Source organism: Gopherus flavomarginatus, chromosome 2 (assembly GCF_025201925.1).
Source record: "Gopherus flavomarginatus isolate rGopFla2 chromosome 2, rGopFla2.mat.asm, whole genome shotgun sequence".
Classification (NCBI taxonomy): domain Eukaryota; kingdom Metazoa; phylum Chordata; order Testudines; family Testudinidae; genus Gopherus; species Gopherus flavomarginatus.
Window position 1 is genome coordinate 174,906,889 of NC_066618.1, and position 18,284 is coordinate 174,925,172.

Below are 18,284 nucleotides of genomic sequence, written 5' to 3' on the forward strand. Positions count from 1 at the left end.
CATCCAGGTGCTGATCCCACACCAGGGCTGGGTAGCTGGAAAATATTTGATGAAAAAAAGATACTGCTAGCACTTAATACATGCCACTTTCGTGCGCCACTGAGTCACACCATAACACTCCCCATTACTTCCTGGTGCTGTGTATGATTCTAATTCTTGTATCAGGAGGAGGAGCGGGGAATGACAGGTGGAATGATTGATACCCAAACCTTCTGCACACACATAATTTAACATAGTTTTATCTTCTTCCCCTCTCTTCCTATTTCATTACCTGAAGGTGATCAACTGAAACAGGTACTCTGGAGACAGGAAAGTAGTTTCATTGGAGGATTAGGGAATAAGAGAATGAGAGACAGGAGAAGGGGAGATAGTAAGATGGCAAGAGCTAAGGAAGAAATTAGATGATCTGGATAGTGTACTTTTGGCGGTCCATTGGTAGGATGATTCAGAGGGGGATTGGGATGTACTTTTCTCACCCCTTTCTCAATTAAAACCATCATGCCAGAATTGGTATCAATTAAGTATTTATTTTTCCCTGATTTTCCCTTTTATCGAACTTGTTTCCATTTCACTTCTGTGCTGTTGATGGTATTAGATGTTCATATACTGAGAGCATTTTTTATAGATACTTAAAATGGTTTTCTTTTCTAACTTGTATCATCTGAGATCTTAATACTTAGGGTACATATTGCCTGGATTCTTCTGATATCCATTTAATTTTGTGCATTTTTTTTGCAGCTATAGGACCTCTGACTGAATATGTCACTGTTTGCAAGCTAAACAGGATTGCTTTAATATAAATTTACAGTCTTTCTTACTGGATACAATCTTTTTTACCTTGCTATTTTAAACAATTCCATAATATAGCTGTGCATTTCTTAACAGCTACCATGTTATGCTCCATTGGTAGCTGCATTGTGACGTTTATAAAATGTTTCAGAATACTTCGGGGAGAAAGAGGTACTATACAAATTTGAGGGTTCTTTTATCCCAGTTTATTTCTTGAATACAGTACAGCTAGATACCAATATAAATATTTTGGAATCTCTTAATTATTTTTCTTAACTGAAGATTGTTGCCTCTACTGTAGAAGTAGATTTTTAAGATGAAATCACTTTTACTTCAAGTAGTTTAACACTTTATGTAAACTGCACACATGTTGAGAGATCTACTTCAGCAGAATCAGTGAAGCCCTACCATGATTGTGTGTGTTCTCTGGGACAATATTATATTTTGCCTAGGTGTGTGGTTGAAAAAAATAAGTGACCCTTTATTAAGGGTATCCGCCTAATACCCTGTAAAACTGAAGGTGACTTGTTCCAGCCAGAGCTGAATGTTTATTACCCCAGAGGAAACCTTGCACTTTGTCAAAGCTACAGAATTCCTGTGTCGCTGCCAGTGACTTAAGTTTTCTTTTTTATCTCTGTAACTGTTGTTAATTCATATTTCCTTGCTATTGTATTCTGGTATATATGAGGGTAGTGGAATCAAGTTCTTATGTTGATGCTGTACTTTTTCATGTGCGTGTGGTGTGGTGTGTGTGTGTGTGTGTGTGTGTGTGTGTGTGTTGGCAGAGTCTGAAGGAAAAACAATTAAGTTTGGACTAGGCTTTCATGCTTGACATTCTGGTTCCATCTGATAGTGGTATGAGTGGGATATCTGCAGGCATATGGAATGGTTTTTGAATACAGGCACTGGAAAGATGGCAATATTTGTGTCTAAGTAAATTCCCAGCACTGTGGCTTCAGAGGGCATTGATGGAACATGAAACAAATCTAATGTGGTAGCTGGCAGTGCCAAACCCAGCTGGAGGTTTGAGGATGAATTCTAACGATTCAGTCTATAACTGCACGGCCACTTGTGTCAGTAATAGCTTATGTTGCTCAGTAATAGTTGTGTCAGTAATAGCTTATGGTGCTTCCCCCCACCAAGCAGCAAGGTACACCCAACTAAGCGCCAGTGTGGACAGCATGATGTTGGTGAGGAGAGCGTCTCCTGCAGACATAGCTACTACCTCTCATTGGGGATGGATTGATTAAGTTGACGGGAAGGCTCTTTCCCGTTGGCTGTGGGTGGCTACTCTAGAAAACTTACAGCGGTGCAGCTGCAAGCTCTCTAGTGTAGCCATAGCCTCAGGATAGCCTTGACTAGGCCCAGTTAGTTAAATCAGCGTGATGGAAATTTGTCTGCAGACTCTTATCAACTTATTTTATGTACAACTAGTTTAGAGTTAGTTGTTGTTTTACATTATTTCAAACCATTCATTCATTAAGCCCTCCCCTCTGAGAATATTCTCCTTTTATATATGGGCATGTGGTTGAGAATTGCTGGCAGAGCATTTTTATGAATCCTTCAGTGTCCCAAAATAAGGGCTTGTCTACACTTACATTTTATAGCGCTCTAACTTGCCTGCTATGGGGTGTCAAAAATCACCCCCCTGAGCGTAGCAAGTCTGAGCACTTTAAAGCGCTAGTGTAGACAGGCTCTGAGCGCTGGTGCGGCAGAGCTAATCCCCTCGTGGAGGTGGATTACCAGGAGCGCTGGGAGAGCTGTCTGCCAGCGCTCGTGCACAACCACACTCGCACTTCAAAGCGCTGCCACGGGAGCGTTCCTGCGGCAGCACTTTGAAGTTTCCAGTGTAGACGTACCCTCTGTTTGGAATGACAGCTTCTAAAGAGAAATGTTAATGAGCAGTGGTGATCTAAGTTATAGATGTGGGAAGGAGGAATGAAAAATGTAGGATCTGATATTCTAACCAGAAACGTGGAAACTGTAACTATGTGCACTCAAGTTAAAAAACAAAACAAACAAAAAAAAACCACCCAAACCTGTTATACAAAGGAAAGGCGGGTAAAACAAATGAGCGTAGATTTGAGGCTTGAGCTTTAGGGACGGACTGTGCCAGCATTCTTCTTGGCATAGAGGAGCCCAGTCTGTGGAATCCCTAAACAGTGGGAAGTGCAGTGTAAATTTTAAAAATGTCAGAATTTTCCAAAGAACAGCATAGTTACTGTGTGTTGGATTCATGTAGTAATACACACCTTTGCTACAGGGGCACTTAGAGCCTTGCATATTACAAGAAATGAAGTAAAATAGCCGGTTATCCCTTTTATGCCTGCAGAACTTGTTCCCCAAGAAAGCACTACTCCCCTCCACAGCACAAGTCAAATCCCCATGAAACCCCACTCTCTGCTGCAGGCCTTGCAAATGTGTGTGCCTGGCATTGTGCTCTGAAAGTCACCAGAACAGTTTTGGACCAGATGGAGGGCTGAGACCTCTTCCACAAGAAAGCTGTACTGCCAGACCTCTCTTCCAAGGGGATCAAGCTTGAGTAGCTCTACCGATTGCAACTGTAGTAGTGCAGCACAGGAAGTAGGTAGTTGGTCAGTGGTAAGGCCTTAAACCATTTTCAAAACCGACCATTCAGTAATGGTGGCTGCAGGAATGTTTAGGCTTTGTAAATGTTGTTAAATCACTTATAGCACCTTTAAGTTGAGAATTTTTGATCATACCTGAAAATATAGTGGAGAAAAGAAGAGACTAAAAGAATGCTGTTGCCAACATAAGTTGTTACAGTAAAGTCTCATATTTTAGCATTAGGTATGCATTCTTGTGATTTAGTAAAGTAATTTGTTTGGTTCAGTATGCTTACACTTTGTAATCCATTTTTGAACAGACAGTGTATTTTTGTTTGCTAAAGGATGAAGTCGGGGTTGGGGGGGATTTGTTTAAAAAAAAACAAAAAACCACCACCTTGCAATCGCAATCTTTTTCCATCAAGTCATACAGCTCCTGTGAATAACAAATGAGACTGTTGATTTAAGCTGCGTTTTTCTGCGTTAGTGGACTCCTCTGGAATCTGTGTAAGCTAGTTAACCTAGTTTCAGTTCTTCAGAGCTCTTGGAGCTTTTTGTTTTAATGGAAAATTTTTTAATCCCTCAGCACTGTGTGTGACTTTTCTATAGTGTATAAACTCTTGTTTTCTGTGGACAAGGTTCAACAGGTTGCAGCTGTGAATTCTCTTGGAAATCTGTTTCATTCATTAATAAACCTTAACATTTGATGTGAATCCCCATGTAGCTGGATGACTAGAGAAAAATTTATCAATATTTCATACGTTCCTCATGAAATAAATCAGGCAGTATTGCTTCTTCAGTCAGACACAAATACTTCATTTTTTTAATTTGTGTTCTGTTCCCTTATTTTATGGGTACTGACCTGCTTTCTTGTCTACCAAATTAACATAGTTGATCTTCTGTTTCTTGAAAATAAATTGGATTGTTGCAGCTGTCATTTTTCATTAGTTGATGAGAACAGTGCAGTTTGATCTCAAGAGACTGGACGCTGTATATTTGCGCGCACACACACAAACACCCTCATACTTCAGCAAAGTATGCTCCCAAAGGCAGTCTCTTTGTAAAGTAAATAGTGGGATAAAAGTTCTTCCATTTCTCTTGTAAAATATACGTGGCATTAAGATATTTTTCAAATAAGAATTGTATCTATTTGCCAGATATCCCTTGAGACTACTCTTTGTATCAATATAGCACTAAAATTATTTGAACAAATGAGAGTTCCTTGTCTACAGATCTATATATGTAAAGCACAGGAAGTGCAACCTTCTCCACACCAGTGTCAATTGTATCTCATCCCAGGGCTTCAAAAGCTTTTTTGAGGGAGGGAGAAGGACTCAGTTTTCCTGCTTATTCAGTCCTTGGCCTCTCATCTAGGACTGCAGAAATAATTAAGAATGCCAACTACTTGGCTATGGGCACTGAGGGGAGAGGCAGCCTGATCTGGGGATAAGATGTCCCCTTCCATCAAGAACTAGACACATAGGCCACCAAACAAATGTATAGTAGTAACCACTTCTTGTCGCTATTAGTATCTGTCAGATTTTAAACAATGATGTAGAAGTGAAAAGTTTCAACTCCTAAGCCACCCAGCCCTTATTGCCAGGTATATATTTACTATTTAGCTTGCATATTTGTGTAACCAACTTTTCCATGCTGTAAATACAGGTTCCATAATGTGTTTCATACTGTACATTAGAAATGCCATCTGTGGTCCAGTGAGTACTGAAAAATGCTTTTTTATCCATGCCACTTCCAAGAGCACAAAGTCTCTCACTACTTAATTTCACAATGTAAATGGAAATTTACTTTACGTGTATAAAACTAAACTGTCTTCTGACCACTTCCAGCAATTTTCTGCTTCTGAATGTAACATTCTGTAAATCTCTGGTGGTGGTGTTGTTTATAAATGAAGACAGATGAACAATACAGTAACTCTTAACTACATGTACAATTTTATTTTGCAGCTTGAGAAACTTGAATGCCTCTGCCAACAAACTAGAAACACTTCCTCCGGCAACCCTTTCTGAAGAGACCAACAGCATCTTACAGGAACTTTATTTGACCAATAACAACCTCACAGATAAATGCGTGGCCTTGTTAACGGGCCATCCACATCTGAAGATCCTGCATATGGCCTACAATCGATTACAGAGCTTTCCTGCGAGGTAAGTAACTTCTTAGTTCTGCTTGTCTCTTTATTAGAAAGCAGTCTTAAGTGGAAAATGCGGAGCATATTTTCATAGCAAGGTTTTGTTCACAAATTGGAGTGTTGCATTTGTTTTTTAAGCCCATGTGCGCATTGCCTGTGCAATGGTGGATTTGTCCATTGCCTCTTGAATGTATGTAACTACATGCTCTCATGTTGTACACAGGAATGAATGCACTTTGTATGTTAATGTGTGCATTTATCTCTAGAGATTGTGTGTTAGTCTCAACTAAGGAAAAACAGTGCACTCTCCTATCGCAGCCACTTTATGGAAATCTGGAAGCTGTTTCCCACATAGTTAGCATAACTTGGTCACTTTATACACATATACTGAGGGCTTATCTACATGGCAAAATTGACCACAGTAGTTATTCCAGAATAGCACATCACGTGGATGCTTATTTTGGAATAAGAGTGCCTTTTTCCAGACTAGAGTAATGCATTTTCGAAGTGGATTAAACTAAAACAGAAAAAGACACTCTAATTGTGAAATTAGTGTCTGCACGGAGAGCTAGTCTGGATTATCTATTGCGCTTAAATTCACACCCTACTTTGATCCAGAATGTCTCTTAAGTGTGGACAAGCCAAGTGTAAGGCTGGGGATGCCACCAGATTCCAGAAGGTATATTACATCTGTCATATGTGACATTTCACACAGCCAGGCTACTGACACTGGTGCCCCATCTCTCCACTTCCTTCAAATTCTTTTCTTCTTCCCATTGGTACGAAGGCCCTACATGCTGCCACTCCCTAGCACACTGCTTTCAGGGAGTAACAAGTAGGAGAGAAAGTGAGAATACATGTTGCTCTGCAGAGAGCAACAGAATGAGGGGAACTTACCAAGCATTCTGCAAGAGGGAATGGAAGCAGGATGCCAGGGGAAAGATAAGGAAAGAGCATAGAGTAGAAAAGAAAAAATTAATACTAAAAGAGGAAAATATGAACAAAAAATAGAAATAAACAACAAGAATTTTTAAATTAAGAAATTAACAGTACAAAATAGAACAAATGAGACCTTATGATGTAACCTTGCTGACATGACATAATAGGAGAGATGGCGAACTCTGATCTCTTACAACAGTATGGGCCTACAAGTTAAAAAAACAAAACAAAAAAACCCAAAAAACTGCTAAGCTTAAAATTTAAAAATAACAGTACATATTAAAAAAAAAAATCCTTAATCTCCCTTCTTTCTTTTCATAGTAAAATGGCCAAGCTTGAGGAATTGGAAGAAATTGATATTAGTGGGAACAAATTGAAAGCCATTCCAACAACCATTATGAACTGTAGACGTATGCATACTGTGATTGCTCACTCCAACTGCATTGAAGTCTTCCCAGAAGTCATGCAACTTGTTGAAATAAAGGTATGGAATGGATGCGTTTTAAAAAAAACAACACACACACACAAGTTTTGAAAGGATTCTAGGTGCTAGAAATAGTGTGAATAAAATTCCTCAAGAATGAGACCCTCATCGTAGTACAGTATATTTTTAAGCAGGCTATGTTGTGTCCTTAAGTTTGTCACAGCAGACATGTACTAGTCGTATATGTGAATCCCAAATCCATCATGCTGCCGAACTCCTACAGAGTTTTACCTTCTGTTGAAATCCGGGCAACTGTTACTGTCATGGGAGACACCATGCCAGAGGACATGAGGAATTCACTTTGGAATGGTCTGCTCCACAGGAAGGAAGGACCTGCTAACCAAGCACTTTTAGCAGGTCCTATCTTCTCTACAAAATAAGTATTTATTGTCTTCCTGTAACCAGGTTGTATATGTCATGAGTCAGTACTTGTAACTATGACAGCTAACATGTATGGAAATGAATAATATTTAGAGCCAGCCATATCACTGACTGGTTTAAAAATACCTTTAAAAGCAATAGAGCAGGCAAGACTTAAGGGGTAGTGATAGTATTCCAGAAGAGGAAAGATCTGGCAAATTATTTTGCAATCAACAGTCTCAGTAATATTTTGAAAATTACAGCTCAAGAACACATAGCTTTTTAAAAATTTTATGTTTTGCTTAAAAATAAGTAATACAAACCTGAGTTTTCCTTAAGAGATTCTATCTTTGGAGGAATGCAACACATTCGTGTAGTAAACTAAAATTTTGTCTCTTTTCCAGGCCATAACACAGAACTCTAACAGGTCATGTGCTAATTATCCAAGTAGAAAATATTGAAGGTATAATACTAGGGCTCTCAATCACAGTTAACTCAAGCGATTAACTCAAAACAATTTAATTTAATTTTAAAAAATCACAATTAATCAGTTTTAATTGCACTGTTAGTTAATAATAGAATGCTAGTTGAAATTTATTATAAATTTATTATAAATATTTTTCTACATTTTCAAATATATTGATTTCAATTACAACACAATACAAAATGTACAGTGCTCACTTCATATCGTTTTGATTGCAAATATTATTTGTAATGTCACCTGAAAGTGAGAACAGGCATTCACATGGCACTTTTGTAGACAGCATTGCAAGGTAAATAAATTTTACATTGTTTTATATTTGAGTGCAGTGTTGTGTAGTAAATAAAAATCTACATATAAGTTGCATTTTACAATAGAGATTGCGCTACAGTACTTCGGTGAATTGAAAAATACGATTTCTTTTTTTTACAGTGCAAATATTTGTAATAAAAATAATATAAAATGAGCACCATACACTTTGTATACTGTGTTGTAATTGAAATCAATATATTTGGAAATGTAGAAAATATCCAAAAATGTTTAAATAAATGGTATTCTATTAACAGTGCGATTAAAACGGCAATTAATCGAGATTAATTTGTTTAATCATTTGACAGCACTATATAATGCATAGATGCTATCATAACACAGAGCAGGTTAACTGTATTTATCTTGAGACGTAAATGAGATTGAGAGCAGGTTACTGTTGTTGGACCAAAATGCTTACTATACTTCAACAGTTTTTTTGTTTGTTTTTTTTTGGCTTGTGGAATAATATAGTTCTGAGAACAATCTGTATTTTTCAGTAAATCTGGTCACTTGAAACATAGTTACTAAGCTGCTGCTTGAGAATGAGCATATCTAAGGATGAGCTGCTTAGGCTGGTTTTAGCCAGGATATCTGAAACAAAGTTGTGGATTCGGGATACTCCTCCCTCTTTGGAACAATAACCAGAGGAAATTGAACACGGTTTTAAATTGATCTTTTAATTAAAGGAAGGGTTGGGGTGGAGGGGTGCAGACTTTCCATGGGAAACAGTTTTGACAAAAACTATACACTTTTGTGCTTTTAAAAAAAGAAAATAATGTAAACACGCTGATGGGAAGCAAACAGCTTTTCTTGTGTTTCCGCTCATACTCAGCAAAAGCAGAAAGCCCTATGGAATAGTCAGTCTTCAAAATGCAGCTATTCTTTTGTAGCATCCTATCATAAAACAGGTTAGCAAGAAAAGAGGGAAAAGATTTGTTTCTCATTTTGTCAGGAGTTGCTTAGGCCTCATTAAAATAGACAAAGCCATTCTTATACGAAAAATTTCCTCTCGGTTTCAGAAACACTTTATTAGAATATACAACAAAAGATAGGAGGAAATACTGCTCTGGGGCTTTTTCCTTAATGTACAGAAAATACTCAGTTGGTTTTTAGCCTGTTTTACCCAGGTATAAAGAACTTGGTCTCAGTCTAGTTCCCAGTAAATGGGTGTTCACATAACTACCAACCTAGCTTGCACTCTGAACAGAGACGCTCTAGACTTGGCAAGTTTGGAGGCCAAAGTGCCCATAACAAATTTTCTGGACCTTAAAAGATGAACCTCAATTCTCATGGGGGGAACTATCTGTTTGGACCTTGAACTGCTGCTAATTGCTTTATTTGTTCCTTGGCTATATAGGAAATTCAGTCTTCAGGGCTGTCAATAATTTAACGCCTTAGAAAAGTACCTAGCTACGGGTATGTCTTCACTGCCAGTGTTAAAGTGCTTTATTGTGGCTGTGTAGTCACGGCACCCCACGAGCGGAGCTCTCCCAGCACTGGTGTACTGTCTACACTGCCACTTTACAGCCCTGAAACTTGCATTGCTCAGGGGAGGTGTTTTTTCACCCTCCTGAGCAAGGAAGTTTCAGCACTGTAATGTAGCAGTGTAGACAAGGCCTAAAGTTTCTAACTTGTCTGAGGGCTTGTTTTGTTTCATCTAATTCCTAAATCTTTATATAAAGTCTCATTGTATGAGAGACACAGTCCATATACTACGATGAATAGTGTGCATGTGTATACCATGTTATAGCAGTAATTGTTTAAGCTATAGGAATGAAATAATGGTGGTGGCATTAAAGTAACTTTTAAATATATCACATAACGACATGGTTAGATCTTGAATTTCAAATATCATGAAACACGTGGGTTTTGTGCTTTGTGATGTTCAAGTTGCAGACGAAAAGGTAATGTAGATTATGGAAACCATTTTCACTTATGCTTCAACTTCTGAAGTTATGAATTAAAAATATTCAACGGAGGCATTGAAAGCGCAGCAGAGACAGGCTCCCTGTTCCAGGGCCTGGCCCCAAATAGCCATTATAGAGAGAGTCTGGCTTTGGCCTTGGGCTGGAGGGAGCATTCTCAGTTGCTTTGTAGGGATGGTGCATGTGCTGTTGAGTCAGCAACAGGAGCTTTGAGCATGGGATGGAGCACGCTTAGTGAGGATGGAATCTCTGGAGATTTTAGAAGCTAAAATCAAAATTCTCTAAGTATGTGTGAACTATTTTTCCAGAGGCTTATAAATTGGCCACAATTGGATGAATTTTCACAAGGATGGCAAAAGACTGGTCCCTGAATCACAATTTGATTTAAAGGCCTGTGTGGACAATTGTAAATTGATTTAAACTTATCTTATCCATTTTTTTTTAAGCAAATCATTTTAGGAAAGTTGGCACACAAGTTTGCATTGACTGAATTAAATCAATTTGAATCGCACCTTTAGTTGAATTGATTGTTGGGTTTAGTGCGCAGGAGCTGGGCCGTGTTGGTGACCTGTGATATACACATGGTAAGACTAGATGATCTAGTGTTAAACTCTTACTCTGACAGTGCACATTTTGTGTGCAGATCAGTCCTCAGCAGGGTGTCATTTATCTGATCAAGAGCATTATCTCTATCAGGACATAAGAAAGTATGTACCTTGATTAGCAGAGGCTGAGTACAGTACACTTCGTAAAACCACCCAAACAAAATTAGTTTTCAACTTTTGCTAATTTTTTCTCCTTTAAATTATGGGAATAGGAGTCCTACTGGTAGATGGAGCAGGGGCAGGCAAATTTTTTGGCCGGAGGGCGTCGTCAGGTTTCCAAAATTGTATGGAGGGCCGGTTAGCGGAGGCTGTGCCTCCACAAACAGCGGGGCATGGCCTGGCCCTGCCCCTATCTGACCCCTTTTGCTTCTCACCTCCTGATGGCCCCCCCCCGGGACCCCTGCCCCATCCATCCCCCCCCATCCCCTGACTGCCCCCTGCCACCCCCTTCAACCCTTCCTCTCATTCCTGACTCCCCCCTGCCCCCTTGGAAGCCCTACACCATCCAACCACCCCTTCTCCCTGTCCCCTGACCACTCCCGGGACCCCTGTCCTTGACTGTCCCCTGCCATCCAACCCCCCTTCTCATTCTTGACTGCCCCCATTCATCACTTTTGTTCCCCGCCCTCTGACCACCCCGATCCCTATCCACCCCTGCCCCTTTACCGCGCTGCCTGGAGCAGCCACGCCACTGCACAGCACAGATTCCCAGGTCAAGCCGGGCTCTGCAGCTGCGCTGCCCCAGGAATTCGCAGCCCTGCTGCCCAGAGCATTGCACTGCCGGCGGAGCAAGCTGAGGCTGCAGGGGAGGGGAACAGCAGGGGAGGGGCCAGGGTGAACTGCCTGGGGCAGGAGCTCAGGGCCTGGGCAGGAGGGTCCCATGGGCCGGATGTGGCCCACAGGCTGTAGTTTGCCTACCTCTGAGATAGAGAATGGGTGCTGAAATGTCCACAGCAACATGAGTCATGATGATCCTCCATCTCTAGGATCTGTGTTGCCTGTTTGTAACCGATGGGAAATTCCATATGTTGTTTTATGCTTTAGAAAATGTATATCTGAGTAGAATTTATTTTTTTTCTATCTGTCTTGAATTTTGTTAGCTTGAAAAACAATTTTTTACAAAAAAAGGGAGTAATTTCTTAGCAACTTGGCTCTGCTTTCTGGGACAAACCAACTAGAATATATGTTCTTGCATATTTAAGCAAAGTTCAGCTTACTGACTCACCCTTTTGACTGGGTCCAGGTTTACCCTGCTGGGTTCACAGTATGTATTCTAGGCTGAGAGTATCTAACTCTTCTGCTGTAATTACAGGGTGTCTTTCCAGAAATAACTGTTTTGGTTGAATCACTTCATTATATGGTTGCTGTTGGAACACTTGACAATTGTGAAGTTTTCTCCTTGTCTCACTCTCTTGGTCTTTATAGAGATATTCCAGAGTATCAGTGAAGATCTGTTACAAGTAGTACCTTTTTGAAGAAGAGAATCTGAACTTTTGATAGCTGTTCTCTGAGTTATAATAGCTCTCCCACACTAAAGTCATCTTTAGCCACGATTAGGGATACTGTAATGTGCACATGAGCTGCAGCCAAGACTTGATTCCTAGTAGTAGCGCTGTCAGGACTGCTGAGTAACTGCAGGAGCGGTCTCAGAAATACGAGGTTCATGGATGACTTGTGCTCTGAACACTCATCTCTCATACTTTGGAACAAATATATTTAAGATTCATCCTTCTTGGCCTCCCCACTTTGCCTAAACTAATTTTGGAGGGGAGGGAGGTGTCTGCCTGATCGAGTAGAAATCCTATATACATTTGAGTAATCTTGGTGCTGTACAAGCTGGGTTGATACTTCTTGCATTAAAATGATACATCAGGGAATCCAAATCTGTGATATGATTGGAATTATAAACTTGTTCTTTCCTGTTTGTATATGGAGTAGAGGGAGAGCTAGATTTAACTGAACACCTTGTTATCCTTTGGGATAAGGATGCAGAGAATTTTTAAAATCATCCTACCATGGCAACAAAAGTTATGCCTGTTGGTGCCAAAGGATTAGAGTTGTTGCAACAAGGCATTGCTGTGTTTATAGATGCTAGGAGTGTCAGAGAGCACTACAACAGCTAAATCAAAGTTATGTCATAGCCTTCAGATAATCCTGTGACTTCATAGTTTTGGTTTTGTTTTCCATTAAATCTTGAAAGGAGCATGGAATAAAAGGGCAGTGTGTTGACATGGTCTTGAAAAGCCAGAGTGGTAATAAGTAGGATTTAGGTCTGTCAAGTGATTAAAAAAATTAATCCCGCTGTTAAACAATAATAGAATACCATTTATTTAAATATTTGTGGATGTTTTCTACATTTTCAAATATATTCATTTCAATTACAACAGAAAAAATAAATGTACAGTGCTCACTTTATATTTTATATTACAAATATTTGCACTGTAAAAAACAAAAGAAATAGTATTTTTCAATTCTCCCGTTACAGGTACCTTAGTGCAATCTCTTTATCATGAAAGTTGAACTTACAAATGTGGAATTATGTACAAAAAACACTACATTCAGAAATAAAACAATGTAAAATTTTACAAGTCCACTCAGTCCTACTTCTTGTTCAGCCAATTGCTCAGACAACAAGTTTGTTTACATTTGCAGGAGATAATGCTGCTGCTTCTTGTTTACAAAATCACCTGTAAGTGAGAACAGGCATTCACATGGCACTGTCATAGCCGACATCAGAAGCTATTTATGTGCCAGATGTGCTAAAGATTCATATGTCCCTTCATGCTTCAACTACCATTCCAGAGGACATGCGTCCATGCTGATGATGGGTTCTGCTTGATAACGATTCAAAACAGTGCAAACCAATGCATGTTCATTTTCATCATCTGAGTCAGATGGCACCAACAGAAGATTGATTTTCTTTTTTAGTGGTTCGAGTTCTGTAGTTTCCACATCAGAGTTTTGCTCTTTTAAGAGATCTGAAAGCATGCTCCACAACCTGTCCCTCTCAGATTTTTAGAAGGCACTTCAGATTCATAAACTTTGTGTCGAGTGCTGTATCTATCCTTAAAAATCTCATTGTTACCTTCTTTGCATTTTGTCAAATCTGCAGTGAAAGTGATCTTAAAACAAACAACATGTTCTGGGTCATCATCCAAGATGCCATAATATGAAATATATGGCAGAATGCGGGTAAAGCAGAACAGGAGACATACAATTCTCCCCCAAGGAGATCAGTCACAAATTTAATTAATGCATTATTTTTTTAATGAGCATCATCAGCATGGAAGCATGTCCTCTGGTGTGGTCACTGAAACAAGAAGGAACACATGAATCTTTAGTGCATCTGGCACATAAATATCTTGCTACACATGGCACTGTTGCAGCCAGTGAACGCCTGTTCTTGCTTTCAGGTGACATTGTAATTAAGAAGCGGTCAGCATTATCTGCCATAAATGTAAACAAACTTGTTTGTCTTTATGATTGGCTGCGCAAGAAGTAGGACTGAGTGGACTTGTAGGCTCTCAAGTTTTACACTGTTTTGTTTTTGAGTACTGTTATGTAACAAAAAAAATCTACTTTTATAAGTTGCACTTTCACAATAGAGATTGCACTACAGAACTTGTATGAGGTGAATTGAAAAATACTATATCTTTTGTTTATCATTTTTACAGTGTAAATATTTGTAATAAAAATAATATAAAGTGAGCACTGTACACTTTGTATTCTGTGTTGTAATTGAAGTCAATATATTTGAAAATGTAGAAAAACATCCAAAAATATTTAATACATTTCAATTGGGATTCTGTTTAACAGTGCGATTAAAACTGCAGTTAATCGTGATTAATTTTTTTAAGTTAATCGTGTGAGTTAACTGCAATTAATTGACTGCCCTACTAGGGATCAATTCCTGAAAAGTAAACTACAATGAATCAGAAGGACCCCAACTGTAGTAGGGGAGGGGACAAGCAAAAATCTCAATACATTAGCTGTTGTTGAGATTTCCACCATTTTTGTTCATCTGAAGGATCCAAATTCTGGTTCGATCCACCTATGCTTAAATAATGTCAGCAGAGTTGGAATTTGGGCATTGGATTTTAAGATCTCCATTATCAGGTAGTCTCTGGTTTCAGGTTTTAGAAGTATTACTTTTAATAGGAATTCAATTTAAGCTGTACATACTTTAAACTATATTAATGAAATCCTAGAATTAAAGAAAGGAGAGGGGAGGGGGAAATTTTTAGGCCATCTGATCCCTTTTCAGTACAAGATTGGCATTACTGTATAGTCTCAAACATCTTGCCTACTGTGCGTGTTTTAGATCAGACATGAGCTATCACTGCTATCCTTGGAGATTATTTGACAGATAAGGTGTACTTTCAGTAAAGTTAGCCTGGTACTCAACCTAAAATTTTCCTTTTCATAATTTTTATCCATCTTGCTCTTCTTGCTTTTACTCACTGAAAATGGAAGTTATATGTCATCTCTTAGTCATCTTTTAACTAAAAGATGTGCGTTTAGTTTTTTTATCATTTCTTAAGTCAGCCCCTTCAGACCACTAACCATTCTTGTTGCTCTGTTTTGCCACACACCTAAATGCAGGTTCCTAGAACAGGGTACAAATATTACAGTGCTTTCTCACAAGGACCATGCTGTTCCTCCTGGATCCATGTTGATAAACTTCTGGGTATTCTGCTCAAACTGCATTCAGGGGATTTGCCAAATATTATACTGGCCTGTATAATTTGCTGTCTACTTCCTAGATTCCAAACATTTCCTTCCCATTGTGCATTATTTTTCAGAAATATATTGACTTTTATTTTTCCTGAGCAAATTTGCTTGATTTTTGCCTGCTTGATTTTTGTTCTCTTGGGTTTTTTCTTCTCTGTGTTTATTGGTGCCCCCTTTCCCAATATAGAACTAGCTACAAATTTAATATTTGTCTTCAAGATATTTAACAATGTTAATTAAAACTAGGTTTAATATTGATTCCCCTCCTCCCAACACAATACTTTGCCATTTATAACACTTTATTTTAATATCTTTCAGCCAGCTTTCAATCCTTGTCAGTGCTCATATCCAAGCCAGTTTGAATTGACTCCCAAGTACGATTTTTTTTTTTGTGCCCCACTGAAGTGCAGATCTGTTGCATCTGTTATTTCCTTTATCTAGGGTTTCCAGGTGTCCAGTTTTCGACTGGAACGCCTGGTGGAAAAGGGACCCTGGTGGCTCCAGTTAGCACTGCTGACTGGACAGTTAAGTGTGGTTGGCTGCCCACAGCAGGATGCCTGCCCAGCTCTGTGTGGCTCCTAGGAAACTGCCAGCATCTCCCTCTGGCTCCTAGGTGGAGGCATGGCCAGGCAGCTCCACAAGCTGCTCCTGCCTGCAGGTACCGCCTTCGCAGCTCCCATTGGCTGCAGTACCTGGCCAGTGGGAGCTTTGGAGGTGGCGCATAAGGTGAGGACAGTGCATGGAGCCGCCTGACCGTGCCTCCGCCTAGGAGACAGAGGGAGATGTTCCTGCTTCTGGGAGCTCCCTCCCAGAGCAAGAACCCCAACCCCGTGCCCCAACCCTGAGCCCCCTCCTGCACCCCAAATCCCACATGTCCAGCCTCACCTCAGAGCCCGCACCCCCAGCCAGAGTTCTCACCCCAGCCTGGTGAAAGTGAGTGAGTGAGGGTGGGGGAGAGCAAGCAATGGGGGTAGGGGGGTGGGAGGGCACTCAGGGAAGGGGCAGGGCAAGGGTATTCGGTTTTCTGCACATAGAAAATTGTAACCCTACTTTTATGTGCTAAGTGGCAAACAATTGTTTTGAAGTCATCCTCTTTTCATGAGTCATTAGTTTTTCTCTGTTTAACATGCATTTAATTTTAAACAACCCCAATTTTTTAAAAAATAGCATAATATATGATGTATACCAGGTGTTGGTAACCTTTCAGAAGTGGTGTGCCGAGTCTTCATTTATTCACTCTAATTTAAGGTTTCGCGTGCCAGTAACACATTTTAACGTTTTTAGAATGTCTCTTTCTATAAGTCTATAATATATAACTAAACTATTGTATGTTAAGTAAATAAGGTTTTAAAATGTTTAAGACGCTTCATGTAAAATTAAATTAAAACGCAGAGCCCTTCCGACCAGCGGCCAGAACCTGGGCCTTGTGAGTGCCACCGAAAATCAGCTCGCGTGCTGCCTTCGGCACTCGTGCCATAGGTTGCCTACCTTGATGTATACAGTAAGCATGGCATTTATGTATGAACAGGAGACCAGACCCTTAACACAGGGTGGATTTAAAAAAAAATTAAAAACAAAAAAAAACCACATTGGATTTTTGTATTTAAATTAAATCCATCTTTCTTTTTTAAAATAAACCTATTTGAAATTTTGACAACCTGCATGAAACCAAAAACTATAATCTTGATTGCTTATAATAAATTTTAAAAAATTATTACAAAGAGTATGTTTGCTGCTGAAGTTTTAAAGAGAGGCAAACCACTGAACTAGTAGAAGTCACTAGCTCAGCCCCTAGAACCAGAGTTTGTTGAAGGGCTAAACCAGCTTTTGACAGCAGTTGCCTCTTCTGCAGGTACGGAGAGAGTCTTTTTCATTTCAGTTTTCAACTGGTTCAGTTCAGTACCTAGTTCATTTAAAGTTGAGAAACCAACTGGGATGCAGGAAAACTTGTTTTCCTCTTCCAATCTGAAAGAAAAGTAGGTGTGAGAGAAAAAGATCTGCTAGCTCTAAAATCTTGAAGGGTATGGTGATCAGAAACTATCACGTCAGTTCATTAATACAGATAATACTTCCTTTGTTATATGTTGCTTAGTTTCAAATGCAAAACAAATTTTAATTTTTTTCATATGTATTCAGCATGCTTAAAGTGGTTTTATTTGACTAATACAAATTTTTAAATGCTGTTTTTGTGCATTTTTAATTTAATTCCAGTTTCCATTCAAGTAGAGCTCAACACAAGTCATGAGTAAATAAAACAGTAATTTAGTAAAGAGGAAATGCATCATTCATCATTTTCTAACAAACACACAAAAATTAAGAAACTTGTATGTTAGGCTATGCAATTGCTTAAATGTGTATGGATATAGTGTATCTTCCTATTCAGCAAAAAGTACCATATTTAGTGGAAAGGGCATACTTCATTTAAAATCAACAAATTTTAATGGTTACAAACCTGTGAGAATCAACTTCTCTTTATGAAAATAAATAAAAAGTACAAATGCAAAACAAACTTAAAATGTATTTAAATTATAGTTTCCTGGTTGCTAATTTAAATCAATCCACCTGTGTTGATCCATTAAGACTAGTAAGAAATGGGAGAGGCGCAAACATATTTTCAGGTGTTCTGTGATATCTTTGAAGATTACAGAAGAATTTTCCTACCGCGTTTAGTAAGAAAGAGCTTTATGTAAATGGATGATGCAGATTTTAGATTCAGTGATTGTCATGTATAAGGCATGTTTACTTTTAATTTATCCAGTTACAGGTCCCTCTCCAAGTTCTCTCCCTCTCTTATCCCACTTCTTTCTGCAGTGCGTGGACCTGAGCTGCAATGAACTGAGTGAAATCACGTTACCTGAAAACCTGCCTCCAAAACTACAGGAACTAGACCTGACCGGAAACCCCAGACTAGTCCTGGATCACAAAACCCTTGAGTTGCTGAAGTA

The 18,284-nt window shown here is 39.1% G+C and overlaps 1 protein-coding gene across 1 annotated transcript in view; it reads left to right on the top strand.

Moving 5' to 3' along the window:
- The window catches only part of PHLPP1 (PH domain and leucine rich repeat protein phosphatase 1), a 231,634-nt gene that overhangs the window by 192,144 nt on the left and 21,206 nt on the right, over positions 1-18,284 (top strand). Inside the window, exons 11-13 of the mRNA XM_050939834.1 lie at positions 5,321-5,521; positions 6,766-6,928; positions 18,151-18,281. Coding sequence (XP_050795791.1) covers positions 5,321-5,521; positions 6,766-6,928; positions 18,151-18,281 — 495 coding nt within the window. The remainder of the gene's footprint in view (positions 1-5,320; positions 5,522-6,765; positions 6,929-18,150; positions 18,282-18,284) is intronic.